Source organism: Protomyctophum bolini, assembly GCF_963924005.1.
Source record: "Protomyctophum bolini genome assembly, chromosome: 3".
In the NCBI taxonomy this organism is placed as follows: Eukaryota; Metazoa; Chordata; class Actinopteri; order Myctophiformes; family Myctophidae; genus Protomyctophum; species Protomyctophum bolini.
This window is the reverse complement of record NC_137864.1, coordinates 9226333-9245720: the sequence shown is the minus strand read 5'-3', so window position 1 is coordinate 9245720 and position 19388 is coordinate 9226333. Positions and strand designations below refer to the sequence as shown.

Genomic DNA, 19388 nt, shown 5'->3' with positions numbered 1-19388 from the left:
GAGTGCTGTGTTTCAAGCTGCCACCCCTTTAGTGGGTAAATATGGGAGCGGTGAACACCCGCTTGCACGCACACACACACACACACACACACACACACACACACACACACACACACACACACACACAGAGCGTGTCAATAAGGATATCCTGCTAAAAGAAAACCCTGTTTGATTTTGGTCAATCTGTAACTGTAGCAGGTCTCTGAACTCTGAAGCTAGGCCTGTCTGTCAGAGGAGCCACCCAATAAGAGGTTTACATCCCTTCACTTCACACTCAATAATAAATCGGAGCATGTAGAATTGAAGGAAATCTGACACGATGGTGCCTGATGTCTCCTGGCAATGCAGAGCGCTGACATGAGGGTTCTCTCTTCTGTTCTGATCCGTCTCCTCTCAGGTGGGAGGGGCACGCTCCGTCACTCTGCCAGAGTCCCTGCTCTTCATTTCCACGCTGGACGGTAATCTCCACGCCGTCTCCAAGCAGTCTGGAGACATCAAGTGGACTCTCAGAGAAGGTTTGCATCATCAGTCATCAATCCATTTCATTTGCATAGTGCCATATCATGAGTTATCTCAAGCCAGGTACACTGCATGTGGAGAGTGTCTATTCTCTAGTCTAGTCTAGTCTACAGAGACCCAACAGGCCCCCATGAGCAAGGAACAGGAAGAAACCTTGAACACAAACAGGCCCTGGGTGGGGGGAGAGAAAGAGAGAGAGAGCTAGTAGGCCTACTGTTACTTTCCCCACACATAATTATGTTAATTGCGACCGATTGGGGGGGTCAAATCAACTAATCAAATTATTATTATTATATATTATTAATTACAATTCCCGAGTGCGGCACGGCTGCAGCTCACTCACCGCTCCAAGAGATGGGTCAAATGTGGAGAACAACATTCACGTGCGGTAACGTGTTTACGACTTTGACGTTGACTTGCATGGTTCCCATAGGTCGCAGATGTTATGGCAGTCTGTAGGACACATGCTCAAAAGGACAATTATAATAATGAGGCAACACAAGAATTCAGAGTTTGGAAGTATGAGGACTTTACTCGAGTAAGGAGCCAAGACTTACATGACCTGTCATGGTAATGGAAACCCCAGTCTGAATCCCAGAGTTACATAGGGTCACAGACTATAGCTTTCACTCCCACAACAGCCAACCCCCAACATAGCCTCAACAAATGGGACAGTAACAGAGTAAAACAAACAGCACCACAGGGGTGTGACAATTTAGAGGAGATACTCTTATAAAGGGGTATTATTAAATGTTTAAATCTAAATTTCTACGACACAGATTACCATGAAAACCTGCAAAACACGTCAGTCCGACCCGCCGCCCGTCAATCCATCAGTCACACCTCCATGTATGGTCATCAGTCATCATATATGGAGCTGACCTGTTCTGACATATGTTGACCTTCCCCCCAAAGTTATTAGTGCAGCCGTGCCCGGCAGCCGGCGAAGACTAGAGTTCTCAACAGGCCCGAAGATTATGCGGATGCTTGCACGCGAACTCGCCCTCAGTGCTGTCAGGGCATCTTACTGGTATAACTTTGTCTGTAAAATCTCTTTCAGATCCCATTATCCAAGTACCTGTCTACCTAACTGAGTGAGTAACTCATCCACACACACACACACACACACACACACACACACACACACACACACACACACACACACACACACACACACACACACACACACACACACACACACACACACACACAAAGTGAGAACATGAATAACAACATGTATGAACTGACATGCATGACTTCCTGCAGACCAGGTTTCCTCCCAGACCCCAATGACGGCAGCCTGTATGTCCTGGGTGGAAAACACAAGGAAGGCTTGATGGTGAGATCAGCAGTTATTCTTCATTTTATCCTCCGTCACGCAAGGGTGTGGTGTGCCAAAAAGAACAAATCTACAAGGTAACAACACATGCTAGCTGGTAAATCTGTTCTTTTTGGCAAGTTACATCACCATAGTGCCCATATGGACTCTTACCTCAAATTAAATCCCATTTTTTATATATATATATTTTTGTATTGAGTTGTTGATACACACCTAAAGCCCAAACCACACCAATGGGTCGCCATGCCAACTCCTTGCAACCAAATAGTTGCGAGTAGACACATGTAGTTGCAAGCAACCTTTGAATTGAACCAATTGAATCACCATGCGCCGACATGCAACAAGACATATATCACATGCACTGGGACGAACGCTAAAACCACTTAGTTGCGTCTCCACCCATTGGTGTGGTTTGTGGTTAAAAGGTTGACGACAGGTGTGTAGGACAAAAGGAAAGTCCAAATGCTCACAATATAAGATCCCACACACTGTCTAGAACCTGCAAAATCCTTTTTATTACAAAACCTTCTGGATTCTGCATTCTGGATACAAAATTATCCAAACCACCAAAAATATAATACCGGTATACATTATATACATTTAATCTAATGTATACTTGCATGTGTGTCCTTTATATAACATTGCTGTGCATTTACAGAAACTACCCTTTACCATCCCAGAGTTGGTCCAATCAGCTCCCTGCAAGAGCTCTGATGGCATACTGTATACTGGTGAGACGTGTGTGTGTGTGTGTGTGTGTGTGTGTGTGTGTGTGTGTGTGTGTGTGCGCATGTGCGTGTCCATCCGTGCATTTCTGCATGTGCTGGCATAGGTTTTGGTCACTAATTTCATGTCATGGATTGGACAAAATGTGACTATGTGGGCGCAGCCGTTGTGCACGGATGTTCAGACGTTTAAACACGCATGTTCAAACACTCGCGCTGCACTACCACAGCTGTCACTGCCTTTGTTTTTTCAGGCTGCTGTCTCATTCTCTGCTCTAACTACAGTGTCTCCGTTTACTAATGTCATGAACTCTATTAGAGCCACAGGCTACACGAAATGTGTGATGAGAGATGAAGAAGACAATGCTATTTTAGTTTTAGTAGACCTGCCGTTTCTATTAATAAACCCTTTGAAATCGAGTAGAGATAAATGTCCCTGCTATGCCTACAAAGGGCTTCACATAACAAATAGTCTTTCTTATTCTTCATAATAAGAAAGGAAATCCAACTCCCATAATTGCATCGAACAGTGTCACTAATGTTTCACTTGCCCGTGAACGCCCGTTTCTGAGCAGTTATTGGGTTTATTATTTTTCATTATAGAGAAAGCTTGCACAGAGATCTTGTTGTCCTGAACATCGCAATCATGTCTCCTGACGTTTGGTGAATAGAAGTTGCTAGTTGCTAGTTGTTAACGCTAATTCAAGTTTGTTTAACTTTTGTGTTCTGCATCCTACTATACTACACCGTTATCACAGTTATTAGCTAACCTCACCCACTGGACGGTATCGGGTACGGTCGCCCCTAAACCATCTCCATTCTTTTCGCCGACCTCACGCCGCCCGCTCGGTGCCTTGGTTCTTGTATTTAGTTTTTACTGAGAATAAGGTTAGAAATAAGTTTAGGGTTAGGCATAGTTTGACTGGGGTTACGTTTAGGTATAGGATTAGGTTTAGGCATAGTTTTACTGAGGTTAAGGTTAGGAATAAGGTTAGGTTTAACCGTTTAAGCATTATTTACTTAGGTTACTTTAAGAATACCAGGCTGCGCAGTTCCGCTGGCTGTTCGCCCGGGGCGAGTTGGTAAAGGGGCGACTCGTTTGGTTTGATATTCCCCTGGACTCCCATACTCATTATGCTAGGGTGGGATGGCTCAGGGTAGAGGACACTGAGTAGTAAATGTCTTTAGATGTCTTGATGAATTTAATACAAAGGGCCAAAATGGAAACTCTGGGCTTTTTGTGTTATCCCTTTAGCATTATTGTGTAACTGTAGTTTTTGCAAAATTGTTAATAAAGTATTTAATCAATGTCTATGTTTGCAGGTAAGAAACAGGATGTGTGGTTTGTAGTGGATCCTGAAACAGGTGAGAAGCAGACCAGTTTAACCACATCAACCTCTGACTCCATCTGCCCCAACACCCCTATGCTCTACATAGGTCGCACAGGTAACGAACGCACGCACGCACGCACGCACGCACGCACGCACGCACGCACGATGCAATCCCCTCAGTAAACACTAACAGTCTCGTTGAGTCATGATGCGTCAGCTATATGTTTGGAGTCAATACTGTAATGGACATTTTCAACCAGATTAGGAAACGGCCACACTTACTTACGAATGTAAGGCTCTGTTTAGACTGCAGTCAAAGGACCTTTAGGACTGACTGTTATTTGCATGTGATCATAAATGCAACATAAGTTATAATTTATAACAGACAGGCGACAACAACAGAACACACAAAAACAGAGACGAGTTACATGCATGAAAACGGTGGAAATTGGACACATTTGAAAACACATCTAAAAGTGGTTCAAGTCAGATTTGTAATTATCAGATTAACTGTTTTTCTGTTCAGACTTCATAAAACAAATTGGATTTCAATTTGGATTTGGCAATATCTGATTTAGGCTGGATTGGGCTGCCAGTCTAAATGGGGCCTAAGACTAAGTTATGATGTGATTGGATGTTCATGTAGGCCTATGTCTGTTTATTTGTGTTCCAGAATACATGATCACCATGTTCGACACCAAAACACAGGAGCTTCGATGGAATGCAACGTACAACGACTACTCTGCTCCCCCGTATGATGAGAAACAAGACTACAGTACGTCTAATTATTGGATACTCGTAAAAAAAAATATCCATGCCATTAGATCCCATATAAGTAACCATATAGCCTCTGGCTGCAGTCCCCTAGCCAGGTAAACCATTCCGGTTGATTGGCTGTTCCACTTTTTGGTTTATGCAAAACGCCCACCCAGCGCTTGTAGCCAGACCGGTCTACAGAAGACACATGATGGGATGGTTTACCAGGCTAGCAGCCCCCTATTGCAAAAAGGCTTTTAAAAAGGCCTGGAAATAGTAAAAGATTGCCGTGCCGACCTACTAGCTCACAACAAGTCATGCTGTGAGCTTGCTATTTTCGGTATTTCTAAAAACGTTACAATATTTCTACTACATTTGACAATAACATCATGCCCAAAATAGGGATGCCAACAATCAATTATTATTATTTTATTATTATTTAAAATGTCCCCCTCCTTCACAATGTTCCCTCTTTTTCCACTCCTGGGAGCCAAGGGCCCCACTTTGCACACGTGTGTGTGTTGACCTTTAACCTTTATTACCTCCCCTACAGAGATGGCTCACCTGGTGTCCAGTGGTGATGGTCTGGTTGTGACAGTTGACAGAGAGACGGGTAGGGAATTGTGTGATGTCATGTGTTCCACAGTTTGTCTCGTTTGTTTTAGTGTGTTTAGTATGTGTTTAGTTTAGTGTGTCAATGTGTGGGTGGCTGGTGGCTCAGCAGCTAGTCTCGCGTTGCCAGACTGTTGCCTCTCGCAATTTCCAAATGCTTCCATCATACAGTCTGGAGCAACGGAAGAGCCATCATGAGTAAAATATAAAGCTAGCTTTACAGTCACACACATTTATCCTAATGTAAATAGAAATCATCTAAGCATATAAAGCTTGTTGCTTAGCAGAAAAGGAAATACAAAAATTCTAAAGATATTTTAAAATATATTTTCGGGAACGGAAATGGCAGCTTCCTTACTCGGATTTCGGTAGGTGTAGCATAAGTTATGTGCATGGTTGCAGGTTTGTGTGTATAAGTGAATTGTGAATGCCTATATGTGTATTACTAACATGGCCTTCTACCCCATACAGCATAATAACTGACATGGGCGTGTATGCTTGCGTGTATTTTGTTTGTTGCGTGTGTTTTATTTGTGTGTGCGCGCATGTTTGTTTTCCAGGTGATGTCCTGTGGAGTCAGAACTACGGCTCTCCTGTTGTCGGCGTCTACCTGTACACCGGAGACTCCCTGAGACACGCCCCTCACCTGTCGCTGGCCATGGAGACCCTGCGCTTCCTCACCTTTGCCTCGGCCAATGAGCAGGCAGACGCACACTCCACGCTCAAATGGAGCTACCAGTTCGTGAAGGAGCAGGCCAGTGCACAAACCCAACTTGTGTAAGAGGAATTATTCACATATTACACGCACGCACACACACGCACGCACGCACACACACGCACACACGCACACTGGTGTTGATGTTGGTGATGGTCTTTCATTGATTACAGTGATACTAATCTCGTTTTCTCTAGTCCCACTCTTTATGTTGGCAAACTGGACTCCCATCTTTATGCCTCTACCTCACTGGTCCACCATGGTGTGTCACTGGTGGTGAGTACAAAGACAGTGTGTTGTTTTTAATCTATTAGTATCAATTGATGAGTCAAGTCACATAACTAATATAGACAATTAGACATGTTACAGAGGAATGCAAGAATGCTCGCCCCTAAACACGCTCGCCCCAGGTCGGGTGACCTCGGGACGGTCGCCACTACTGTAGGTATTCCTAAACGTAACCTCAATAAAACTATGCCTGAACCTATACCTAAAGCTAACCGTATTCCTATAACTTTAACCTCAGTAAAACTATCACTAAACCTAACCTTATTCCATAACGTAACCTCTGTAAGACCATAAACCTAACCCTATTCCTAAACTAAACCTCAGTAAAACAAATACAACTACAAGACTACAAGAACTGCTGTGGGCGAGTGTGTTTTGGCCAGGTTTCTAACGCACATCCTGAGTGTTGTTCAATTACACCGTAGGCGTAGATAAAAGTGTGAAGTTACACCATGATAATAGATGGCTTCAGAATGTGGATTGGTTCACGTTACTGGTTGGTTTGTCCTCCCTGCAGCCTCGGGGGCTAACGCTGGCACGCATCGAGGGGCCGATGACAGCGGGAGTCACCGTCCGAGAGAGAGGAGAGTGTGAGATCACACCCTCCACTGATGTACGCTACCCCCCAGGCAGCACAAACAGCCTGCAGAACCACTGGCTGCTCATTGGTACAAGCACACACACACACACACACACACACACACACACACACACCCTGACAACCCCAAACTCTAGGGATTCAAGGCTATTGGTTGGGATCATTTCCCCTGGAAGTAGCATTGTAATAGTTTGGTAATGAAAACCTCATGATACAAAGGGCTGAGTAAGGGCTTTACTAACCGATGTAATCCAAAACAAATCAAGGTCACAGGTGAATGTTCAGACTCCAAATATCTAACGTAGGTCCACAAGAGGTAACAAGAGAATGCCAAGACAGAGTGGTAACAAAAAGACTGAAATTTTATTCTCACTTGGTGTCCGTTGATTCTGACGATCTGAACTAATTATACTCTAGTAGTGTAAAAGGGCTCCCCATGTTTAATTTTAAGACAGTTGCATTGTGTTTATTGGTTAAAGACTGAAGTCTGTGACCACAGACGAGATGTTCTCAGAGCAGCACACCTCACCAATCACATACCTATAAACGTAACCATACTATTACTTACAGTGCTGGCCCTAACCTAACCTTAACAAACCGTTATTAATTAAACCGTGCCATAGATGTTACCACTACAGGACACTCAGCTAATTCTGGTGCTTCTAACCTTTTATCTAAACTGAACCAGCTGTAACCTACGTATAAACATTCTGCCGCCGTCCAATTAAATGGCATAAAACACCAGGGTGCTCTCAGGGCAGTTTTGGTTAATACTCTACTCGCTAATGAAGTCAAGAGTGATACAAATAAAACTGCCCAGGACCAGTGGCAGAGCCGGAGACTTGAAGAAGCAAGTTGTCCAATTTAAATTTGTATTTGATTTAATTGACAGCAGATAGATTAGACCGCCGCCATCTTGGCACACAATGACACTCGGATAAATGTATCATCGTTTGTGTGTGTCAGGCCATCATGAGCTGCCTCCATTAGCCCACACCACCATGCTGAGGGAGTTCCCGGCCAACCTTCAGCGCTCTGGTGAAGCCGTCATCCCTCCTCGAACCCCTGCTTCCCCCGTCACCCCTGCCGCCCGCTACGACCAGCACCATGTGAGTAACACCCCTTGAAATATAATCTCTATGACATGTAAACTTTAAAGAGACAAAGTGTGTGTATGCCTGAAGTATCGCAAATCTTTGAAAAATGAAATATGTTCTGCTTCAGCAAAAACAAAGTTTCTGGTATACACTTAAATGCAACAGACTTTGCAACAGACACATTTCCTGTGTTTCAAGCCACATCATTAATCTTTATTGCTGATCTGATGTGAATGCACCTTTCGATTATATTAGAACGTCATCCTAGCATCGCACACTCCAGGCTGTCTGTGATGAAATTATCATCATCACACAGGACCAGACCCAAACTCACATTGATACTGTAGGTTCATTTATATAGCACTTAATAACTTTACACATTGGCAGATATTGAAATAATATGCATTCATTATGAGAAAAACTTCTAACTGATGAGATAACATTGTGATCTCTCATTCGGTTTTCAGAAAAAAAAGTGAACTTTGTGTTCGATATCAGAATTTTAGTAGTTCTGAAAATAATTCTGGGATCGTGGGACTTAAACTGATAATGGGTGAGAAATGATTATGTCAAGCAGTCTTTAGAGGATTTTCATTGTGCTCTTCCATTTGCATTTATTTTTATGGATATGCTCTTTTAACCAAGGAGCAAATCTAATATTGTTGTGAGTCTAATGGGACATACAGTACTCTGACCAGAGAGACACAGCAGAAATGATTCATGTTTCTCACTATTCTCAGGACCATAAGGCATGGGAGGAACGAAACACGACACACTCATTTCTTTTTTCTTTTTTTTTTAATAGTTTGTACAGTTCATTCATGAATTTATGGACCAGGACTTATAACAGCCAGCTGGAGTCAAGTTATCAAGGCCAGAATCATTATAAACAAGACCAATTACGGTCAGACAGAGGGAAATGTTCTCTCTGTCTAAGTGAGACCCATAGTGATTAAAATATACGTTATAAGATGTATTGTGCATGCCATATTGAAAGGAAAAAGACCAATAACCAATATACAGATATATACAGATAATGAGTATTTCATGCTTTTATGTTGTGTCCTGTACAACCTGAATCTTCAGTAAAAGACCCAAAGAGCGGTGTAAACTAATAGCACTCTAAAACACTACTCTTAATAGTCTTCTTAACTTTCTTTACTTCTCCCTGTTCCACTTTCTGTTTTTTCTTTAGTTCCATACGGCCGTTGGTAGCCATGGTGATGCTGATGGAGGCGGTGTGGCCGGAAGGACTCAAGGTCAGGGCCAGAAGAGGTCCAATGTGCTGCCTGTCTCTCTGTCTCAGGACCCTCTGACTGTGGCTGTTCTAACACTGCTGCTAGGAGGATGGCTGGCCTTTGCCCTCACTTACCCCTCTGTGAGTCTCTTTGTGTGTGTGTGTGTGTGTGTGTGTGTGTGTGTGTGTGTGTGTCTGTGTGTGTGTGTGTGCGTGCGGGCGCGACTGCGTGCGTTGGATGCTATCTGTTTTGCCCAGGTTGACGTGGTTTTGAGGTTAGGTTTAGGGATAGTTTCTGTGAGGTTAGGTAGGTTAGGAATAGGAAGTGCATGTGTAACTGCCATTATTGTCAAACTCAGTAGGATTTTCTGTTTGGTCGTTTGGCGACACCGTGTGGTGAGTGGTAGTAACATCAAGAGCATTTTAAAAATACAAATCCCACTGTTTCATCAACAGCAAGCTAGTAGATATAGATTCCTCTTCAGGATTAAATTGTGTGTGTGTGTGTGTGTGTGTGTGTGTGTGTGTGTGTGTGTGTGTGTGTGTGTGTGTGCGCGCGCGCGCTGCGTACTTTTCAGTGATGTGTCTCAGTCGTTTCACTGTTTGTACTTTCTATTATTATTATTCTTGCTGTAGTTTGTTCTGTGTTGTAGGCTTGTAGCTATAGTGTATTTGATTTTATTTCTCCTGTACAGCACTTTGTAAACCCTGCATTTTGAAACGTGTGTGCGTGTCCGTGTGCGTGCGTGCGTGCGTGCGTGCGTGTGGACAGCGTGCAGCCCAACAGCAGAAAGCCCAGAGGCAGCTGGAGGAAGCGCTAGAGTCTCGTCTCCAGCGCATGCAGTCTCCCACACAGGCCGCGACCTCTCCATCCTCTGACACCGTCACTTCAACAGACACACAGCTCTCCACAGACACAAACGTCTCCAGTGGTGAGCAGAATGCCTTCAGTCTTCTCGCCACCATGTTGCTTTCAATGCCTTTTTTGACCACGTTTGACCATGTTAATGGGTCAATATCAAACAAAGGCTTTCAGCCCCTGAAGTGTTTATAAAAATGCAGGAGTAACAACATAATCTCTGTTCTCTTACCAATGTTATAACAGGATCCCAGCCTGCTTCCACTGACCCTCCCTGTAATCCTCACCTCAGCGGTAGCTCAGACACTGACAGACACAACAACACGGGCCACAAAGCCACGACAGGTGACTCACACGCCGCCTCATGTCAAAGATAAACCAAGCCACCATATACACCAGCATAGTAGAGTTTTGAATCAAGGCCAGGGACAAATGCTTAGAATTCAGTTAATTGGTCTACTGTTAGACCAATGCATTATTATCTTAAAAGCCTGACATGGCCAGATTAATATCATGTGCGTAGATATTAGTCTGGAACTGGAAGTCTGGAAGATTAATTTCCAAGGTCCACTTGCAAACAGATTCAAACGTCACAGCAACAAAAAATAACTCAGGGGTGTGCGAAATGTAATACAAACCGAGGAGCACCAGACAGCCCAGGGATATTCTTTTTTAGCTGTGGCAGTTTTGTCTGTTTTCCATGCTAATGCATTCAAATTTTATTTTTCAAAACTTGGGAAAATAACAACACATTGCATTGGGACACATTGCAAGCTTGTAGATGAGCTATTGTCATGACAAGGTATCATCATGAAGATTGGCTTTTGAAAACCTATACAGACTCTGTATTACAGAGTCTGATAAACTGTAAGCTATAGAGCAGTCATCACCTGTTCTTTGGTCCTATGCAGAGTCTGATAAACTGTAAGCTATACCGCAGTCATCACCTGTTCTTTGGTCCTCTGTTCCTCCTGTCTCTGTTAGAAGGGGGTAGCGAGGAGGTAGAAGTTGGGAAAATCTCTTTCACTCCCTCTGAGATCCTGGGACATGGCACAGCGGGAACGTTTGTCTTCAGGTAGTGCATCTCTGTACATGTACTTTTATTTTTCTACTCTTTATATTTTGTATTTTCTTCATGTGTACGTTTCACCGTAAGCAACCACTTTACTTTCACCTGACAGTGAGGACTTTCACTGGTAGTGTTTAATGCGCGCAATGGTTTACGCTAGCTTTCCCAGTCTGGGATTCTGAAATAAGGACATTGTTTTTAATGTGTGTATATGCTGTGTATAGACTAAGTGTGTGTGTGCGTGTGTGCATGTGTGCGTGTGCGTGTGTGTGCGTGCGTGTAGGGGTCGTTTTGACGATCGCAACGTAGCAGTGAAACGCATCCTCCCAGAGTGCTTCGAGGTAGCAGAACGCGAGGTGCAGCTGCTGCGACAGTCCGACACACACCCTAATGTGATCCGCTACTTCTGCACAGAGAGAGACCATCTGTTCACATACATAGCCATAGAGCTGTGCACTGCCACTCTGCAGCAGGTCTGTGTGCATGTAACCCATTATGATCTGAGGCCCCATTCTACAGAATGCTTTCTAAATCAGTAGTTATTATCACACTTTCAAGATTTTTCAAAAGTGTAATTTTTTTTTACAATATCTGCTATGTTTGAATAGCCAACCCTAGAATCTAAAATGTCAATGATGCTTTCCCGGTTTTAATGGATTAAGACTCTGTTGCACCTTTGGTTTGGTATTGTTGGCAAAATGTTCCAAGATGGCAACGTTCTTTCATAGCAAGCTAACTTCAAGGATAGTAATACAATTTAGTATGTGTCAAAATTAACCTTGTGCGGATATTTCCCGTGTCCATTTGAGAGAAAGACAAAAATAGTTTTTCCAACTAATAAAAGATTCAGGTTGGGATCAGGGATGGGGAAAGGAATAAGCATTTAGTGATGGAATTAGAAATGGCAACTACAACAATACAAAAGAAAAAATCTAATTGTGTGTGTGTGTGTGTGTGTGTGTGTGTGTGTGTGCATGTACACACGTGTGCTCTATAGTACGTGGAGGAACCATCCGCTTTCCCTGGGATAGGCGCTGTGAGCTTGTTGGAGCAAACCATGTGTGGCCTCTCCCATCTCCACTCCTTAAACATAGGTCTGACACACACACACACACACACACACACACACACACACACACACACACACACACACACACACACACAATGTGATTGTTTACAGCTCTCCATCAGACTCTGGCAGTTAAACATTAAATGCGTGTCTGTGTTTCCCCACCTCTCCTTTCATCCTCCTCAACTCCCATCCGTCCCCTCCCCTCAGTCCATCGGGACCTGAAGCCCAGGAACATCCTGCTCTCCGGTCCCGGGGCTCTGGGACAGATCCGGGCTCTCATCTCGGACTTCGGCCTCTGTAAGAAGATCAAGGATGGTCGAACTAGCTTTTCCCTGCGTTCTGGAATACCAGGAACGGAAGGCTGGATCGCCCCCGAGGTGCTGCGGGATACGCCTGGTAACAACCCGGTAGGAGACACACAGACACACGAGCACACACACACACACACACACAACATACATTCGCCAAACTCGTTTACACGGCTCTCCTCTCCTCTCCTCTCCTCTCCTCTCCTCTCCTCTCCTCTCCTCTCCTCTCCTCTCCTCTCCAGACAGCAGCTGTGGATGTGTTCTCAGCAGGCTGTGTGTTCTACTATGTGGTCAGTGGGGGGCAGCATCCATTTGGAGACACCCTGCGACGACAGCTTAACATCCTGTCTGGGGAATACACACTGTCACACTTCATGGAGGATATGCATGGTGAGTATATTGTGTGCCTCAAATGTAATGATTTGCGGAATGCATCCTTTTTTTTCTCCTTCCTTCAGTACATTAAACAATATTTGTCTCTACCCAATCAGATGATGTCATAGCTCGAGATCTGATTGAGCGAATGGTCAGCCCTGATCCGGAGTCACGCCCTTCCACTTCCTGCGTGCTCAAACATCCGTTCTTCTGGAGTCCTGAGAAGCAGCTGCTGTTCTTCCAGGTTTGTGTGTGTGTTGAACCAGTTAGCAGTCGTGTGCGTGCGTGCGTGCACTGAACCAGTTACCATTAGCAGTCATCATAATGCTCACAGATAGATGCGCACTAACCAGATGAACTGAAGTGTACGGTACATCTAATGTAACTCTTATCCGCAGAGACACATGCATTTAATTCTTGTACGAAACTGTGAGGTTGCTAAAAGCTGACATGGTAAGCAAAAGTACAAATGTTCAGATATGGTTCTCGGGACATGGAGTGAAGCATGAGCTGGCGTGTTTACTAACGTGTGTGTGTGTTCTCCCTCTCTCTGTGTGTATGCGTGTATACATGTTTGCATGTTGCAGGATGTAAGTGACCGTATAGAGAAGGAACCAGCTGACAGTCCCATTGTCGTCAGACTGGAGCATGCAGGAAGAGCCGTGGTCCGAACCAACTGGAGGATGCACATCTCTGTGCCTCTACAAACGGGTACACACACACGCACACGCACACGCACACACACACACACACACACACACACACACACACACACACACACACACACACATCCAATAGATCCTGCCATTGTTGATTCATGCGTTGCTGTGTTTGCATTCAAACAAAATGATGTGAATCCAATTGTCCGTGTTGTGTGTCGTAGATTTGAGACGCTTTAGGACATACAAAGGGAACTCGGTCAGAGACCTGCTGAGAGCCATGAGGAATAAGGTCAGTGTGCGCGCATCCTTAACACATACTGTAATATGTGCTTTCGTTCTTTCGTTCTTTCGTTCAACAGTTTGCGAAAAGTATAGAGGTACAGTTAGTTATACAAAAATGCTAAAAGGATAAGACAAAAAGCTTGGTTCCATCGTGGTCCATAAAGACATACAATACTATACAAGAGATCATCAATACTAGGTCGTCCTAGTCCTCCATCGTCGCTTCCAGTCATCTTGGTTCTCCATACATCTACAATCTGTCTCTTCCAAGACAGATTTTGCGCTCTCATTAGAAGGCGGGTGTAAGTGAAATCCAACCGTTAATCTAATTTCTTTGAAAGTGTCCATGTCTCAGAGCCATAGAGTAGAATCGACTCAACGATCGTCCTAAATATTTTATACTTACTAAGCTGGGATGACCAAATCTTGTCAAAAAATGTATGTCATTGCAGGCTGACCAGGCCATACCCTTCCTAGTTTGAAAGTCCTTTTGGGAAGAAGATATATATGAACCCAAATACGCAGTCATCAACCTGTTTCAGAGGAGTGTCGTTAAGTTTTTTTATAATGTGGTTATTGTTGGATGTTAAGTACTGCACGCAGCATTCTGGTGTAGCACCCATCTAGAGACTTCTGCAGGGTTGGCTTCAGGGTCCAGCATTCACTGCCGTGTAGGAGAACAGACTCTACCATTGCATAGAAGAAGCTGAGTTTGGTTTGACGCCTGGTTTGTCACCTCCATGCAATAAAAGTATGTTTACAGAAAAAACATTGTGGGGTATTGTATGTTGGCAAGCTAGAAGACTTGTCTAGGTCCAGTTGCAAATTGAAGACAGGTGCTCTATTATGGCGGTTTTCAAGGAGGGTAGGGAGTCACACCTTTCGATGGCTGGTGGTGGTAGTAGGGCATTCCACATGTTGGTGGCATAATAGTAGACTGAATTCATCCCTATGTTTGTGCTGAATCTGGTGGGGGAGATAAGATCAGTGTGTGTTCATGTCAATGCTGCGCGTTGCAGAAGCATCACTACCATGAGTTGCCGGCGGAGGTCCAGGAGACCCTTGGAGAAGTTCCGGAGGGTTTCGTCAACTACTTCACCTCTCGCTTCCCCCGTCTGCTGCTGCACACACACTCTGCTCTGCACATCTGTGCGCACGAGAGACTGTTCCACCCATACTATCTGCCCCCCTCTGCCAAGTAACGCACGCACGCACGCACACACACACACACACACACACACACACACACACACACACACACACACCGGCCGAGATATACATATTTTTTCCTCACCAGGAGAAAAACAATGCACTGTTCTGTCATTACTTTTCTTATTTTATTTTTTTAAACAATCCTGAAGGATGGTCACTGTCATACAGGTTTGTGGTAGGAATTTAAAGCTTGTTACGGTAAATATCTACTAAAACCTGTGAGCAGATGAGACAAGACTGCATTATGTTAGAATAAATCTTAAGGTATAATTCTTATACTAAGGGTTGTTTGCCCTTCTATTGTTCTGCCTTCTATAAGTTAAAGGACCATACCGGGCCGGTGGTCTGGCATGTTTAGCTATTAACTCTAAGCTTTACATTACTGCCGACCGTTATCCAAATGATACAGTGGGATGTTTGATATCAGAGGAAGCCTCTGGATTCTGTTAATTTCAGAACAGTGTGGAAATCAACTTGAAGAGGCTTGAAACGTTCTTGGGAACTCCTACCGTTTTGTTGTATTTTATAAATTAGATTTTTTTAATTCTAGCTGAAAATAGTCTGTGGAGAAAAGATTGATTTAAGAACAACATTCAAACATGAATGTAAAATAAAGCCATTACCAGCAAATTGTATATATAACTTTATGTTACAACATGTAACCAAATGTGTGAATAGACCGGTATGGTCCTGTAAAGGCCACGTGTCTCCAGTAGAGTACGCCAAAGACTGCTCAGTACAATATTTACTCCAGAGGGGACACAATGCGGTACTGCAGGTAGTTGATTACACTGACTGAACAATTTTTTTTTGTTTTTGTCTTTTTTTCAAACAATAATTCAACACATTTACACCTTTTTATTTATGCTGTGTTTTTATGAAAATGTATTTCATGACTGCGTCATAGCATATTGCTAACAGTGTTGCACTGTGAAGATCAGATTTTTATTATTTTTCAAGTTTACTGGCAATAGTTTAAAAGTGCCAACCATATGTATTTTTTGTACAGACAGCTCACCTACCCCCCCCCCCCCCCCCAACTCCCCTCATTTTAACTGAAATGTCAGAACTAAACCCATATATGTTGTTATAGCTTTTAATCCGGGAGCTACCTCTGTGTCTAATTAGTTGTTGCTATACATAGCAACATAATTATTTAAACTAATTTGAATAAGAATTTGAAGGTTTTCAGAAACCAGGTTAGGTTTAGAATCGGCCTCAGGTCTAAATGGGCACCACTCCAGAATATAGGCATTTCCAGGTCGTAAGCCAGTGGTTCCCAAACTTTTAAGCGCAAAACCCAAAAAAGTAATTGGATGTTTGCCGGGGCCCAAACTAGCTATTTTCACTACTTTTTAAGACATTTGTTTTAAAATGTATGGAATTTCTTAGATTTATATTTCATTACATCATAAAATTACTAAACTAAATGATTGAATTTAGTTTTTAATTCGTGAAAAGCTTTGCTTTTTAGGGAATGTTTTTTTTAAAGGTTTTGAAATAATAATAATTAAAAACTATATGTGGGAAGTGACAAAGTGACAATCAAAATGTGTCCGCGACCCACAAATGGGTCCCGGCCAGTATTTGGGATCCACTGCTGTAAGCCTTTATATATTAAGCCCAGACCGCACCTGTGATCCGCCATGCAGCTCCTTGCAACACAACAGTTTAAGTTAGGAAGGAACTCCTTGCAACTGCCTTTGGGGACAATGGTTGCAAGTAGTTGCAAGGAGTTGCATGGAAAATCATTGGTGCGGTTTGGGGCTTTAAACCTAATGAAATGCTAATGGGTGTTTTATGAATGACTAGCAGTCTTACTGTTGCTTTGGTTACTGGTCTGTGGATGGATGTTTATGCATTGTGCTGCTCTAGAATGGAGGGGGAGAAAAACTTTTATACCTTTTATGTTTGAGTGAATAAAATAAATGCTTTGAGTCCTCTAAAGCTTGATGGGAATTCAGTCTTGTTATTTCCCCCCAAAACATGGATACTCAGTATCACGGATACTGAGTACTGTACTACTGACAAGATCCTGACATGTCAATCGCTGTAAAAAGGGCCCAGACAGTTAGCTCAACCGTCTGGGCACCTAGACTGCTGAGCCAGCCTGACGGCGAGCTGCGGGTTCGACTCCCGATCCCGACGGCCTTTGCCGCGTGTCTCCCCCCCCCCCACTCCATATATGGCCTGTACAGAATTCATTCCATATGTTGATCTGACCCCCCATTATATTTTTTTATTTAACCAGTAAAAACACATTGAGACACTTTTTCAAGTGGGAACTGGAGCGGCAGATACATAATTACACTTCAACATACAACAGCCAATAATACATCCATGACAATACCTCTAGAAACCTATACAACAATACTCCAAAATGGTATACGAACAATAACCAGGTACAAGACATTTTGCACACAAGTACATTATGGACGGGAACCAAAAAACAATAAATATATGGGCATATGCATGTGCAGGTGTTGGACTGTACATTTAAGATGATCCTTTTGAAACTTCTCAAGGGAACTTTCAAGGCCAATTTTAGTCTGGCTTGCAGGTCATTCCACGGCCAGGGGCCAAAGAAAGCGAGACTCTTTTTACCCCCCTCAGATTTAGAAGGCTGGTACTACACACCGTAGCCAGACATTTGATCTGAGGTTTAGACCATTTTTTTTACCAAATTGAATTTGGAGGAAATGTAAGGGGGCAAATCACCAAGAATGGCTTTGTAAATGAAACTATACCAATGATGCAGCCTGCGAGAAGTCGATGAGAACCAACCAACTGCAGCATACAGTGTTCTGAAAGGTGAGTTAGTTTGAATCTCAGTGCAGCATGGTACAGGCGATCCAGTTTGGCCTAGGTGGAGGAGCAAGCAGACCTATAAATGGTAGGCTATCACCATAGTCCAACTGGGACAGAAAGAGGCCAGTGACCCGTTTTTTGCGAGGTGAACAACCAAAACAAGCCTTCAATCTGTAGAAGAAGCCTAAAGTGAATTTAAGCTTTTTGCACAAAGAATCAATATGAAATTTAAAATGTAGGTGTATATCCAACCAGAAACCAAGGTATTTGTAGCACTCCACGTTCACTGGAGCTGCAATAGCGCGTGGGGTGAGCAACAGCCTTGTTTTTTTTGCCGTTTAACAATCATTTGCTTTTTTATTAATTCATGCTGCAGGGAGATGGAATGAAAAGAAACATTTGCAACAGCAGAGGGGGCCAGCAACTCTCCTCTGTTGGAGAGATTGAACTGCTTTCCAAAAGTTTGAGTGATTTCCGGACACATCAGAAGAAAGAGATTATAGTAATACTCTGCCTTTAATTTCTTAGTGAGAGGGCTGAGTACTTATTTCTAAGAAGGCGAAGCTATAGGACTGGCCGACATGAATTAAGTCATGAATTAAAACCAGGGATATAACCAATTCTTAATTCGGACCTTCTTCAAGGGTGCATGTTTATTTAGTCGCTCTGGATCAAGAGCGTCTGCTAAATGCCTAAATTGAAGAGTATACTCTGAATATATTCTTTCAAATGAGGTTTGGCCTTATAGATCAAACATACATGCTCAGTTTTTTTAATGAATACATTTGCAATAAAGGTTGTACACATCAGTGAAATTAACCACTGGGAAAATCCATAATTGAGAGTGTGCAAGCCACCACAGCTCATGAAACATATAGGCTGCATGGCTAACAGGGCTTATTGCTGCCTTATACCGTATACCATATCTCTCCTTTCTCTGGCTCTATGACTTATAGGCCTACGCCCATGAAAAATTGAGTGCATACCATTTGGAATTATACCAATCGTTCGTTTTCCGCTAGACTGGTTATGGTTATAGAAGGTAGACACACGTGACACGTCACAGTCACAACGCGGGCTCTTTAAATCCTCCGGTGTCTCCGCGCGCCTCCCCCTCTCCCAAACACACACACACAGAGACAAGCTCCGGTATTATTTGTTTATTATTATTAAAGTGTGAAATAAACATCTTATAATGTCGTTACACATCATGGACGTCGAGTAGAGTTGCCATGTATTTCCAGGGAGTGAAACCAGTGCTGAGTGACATGTTGTCGACGTTGAAGGAGATGTTTTAACCTTCAGGACAAACTGCTGCGGATAATTACGTGTATTCTCCACAGGTGAGTTAGCTGTTGCCTGCTAGCCTACAGTTAGCTTCTTTAATATAGCTTTAATAATTACCTGGAGCTCAGCTGAATGGGTGTCGTGTACTGTAGGCCTAGTGTTGCTTTTATAATTTTTACTTGGTAAAACAAAAACTAGTCAGGATAAAGTAGCCTACAGTTAGCTTCTTTAATATAG

General features: G+C 43.2%; 1 protein-coding gene across 3 annotated transcripts in view; it reads left to right on the top strand.

The window, feature by feature from the left end:
- Positions 1-15586, top strand: part of ern2 (endoplasmic reticulum to nucleus signaling 2) — a 16476-nt gene extending 890 nt beyond the window's left edge. Inside the window, exons 2-25 of one of the 3 annotated variants that reach the window (XM_080760161.1) lie at positions 398-515; positions 1580-1613; positions 1786-1858; positions 2517-2589; positions 3907-4029; positions 4588-4689; positions 5224-5283; positions 5843-6059; positions 6195-6273; positions 6803-6953; positions 7850-7992; positions 9176-9358; positions 9990-10149; positions 10323-10421; positions 11061-11151; positions 11429-11618; positions 12143-12239; positions 12425-12624; positions 12768-12915; positions 13017-13144; positions 13488-13611; positions 13784-13851; positions 14864-15059; positions 15096-15586. In XM_080760161.1, coding sequence (XP_080616287.1) covers positions 398-515; positions 1580-1613; positions 1786-1858; positions 2517-2589; positions 3907-4029; positions 4588-4689; positions 5224-5283; positions 5843-6059; positions 6195-6273; positions 6803-6953; positions 7850-7992; positions 9176-9358; positions 9990-10149; positions 10323-10421; positions 11061-11151; positions 11429-11618; positions 12143-12239; positions 12425-12624; positions 12768-12915; positions 13017-13144; positions 13488-13611; positions 13784-13851; positions 14864-15046 — 2844 coding nt within the window. In that variant the 3' untranslated portion in view covers positions 15047-15059; positions 15096-15586. Of the gene's footprint in view, positions 1-397; positions 516-1579; positions 1614-1785; positions 1859-2516; positions 2590-3906; positions 4030-4587; positions 4690-5223; positions 5284-5842; positions 6060-6194; positions 6274-6802; positions 6954-7849; positions 7993-9175; positions 9359-9989; positions 10150-10322; positions 10422-11060; positions 11152-11428; positions 11619-12142; positions 12240-12424; positions 12625-12767; positions 12916-13016; positions 13145-13487; positions 13612-13783; positions 13852-14863 lie in introns of all 3 variants that reach the window. The other 2 variants (XM_080760162.1, XM_080760160.1) reach the window with 2 other exon arrangements.
- Positions 15587-19388: the final 3802 nt, after the last annotated feature.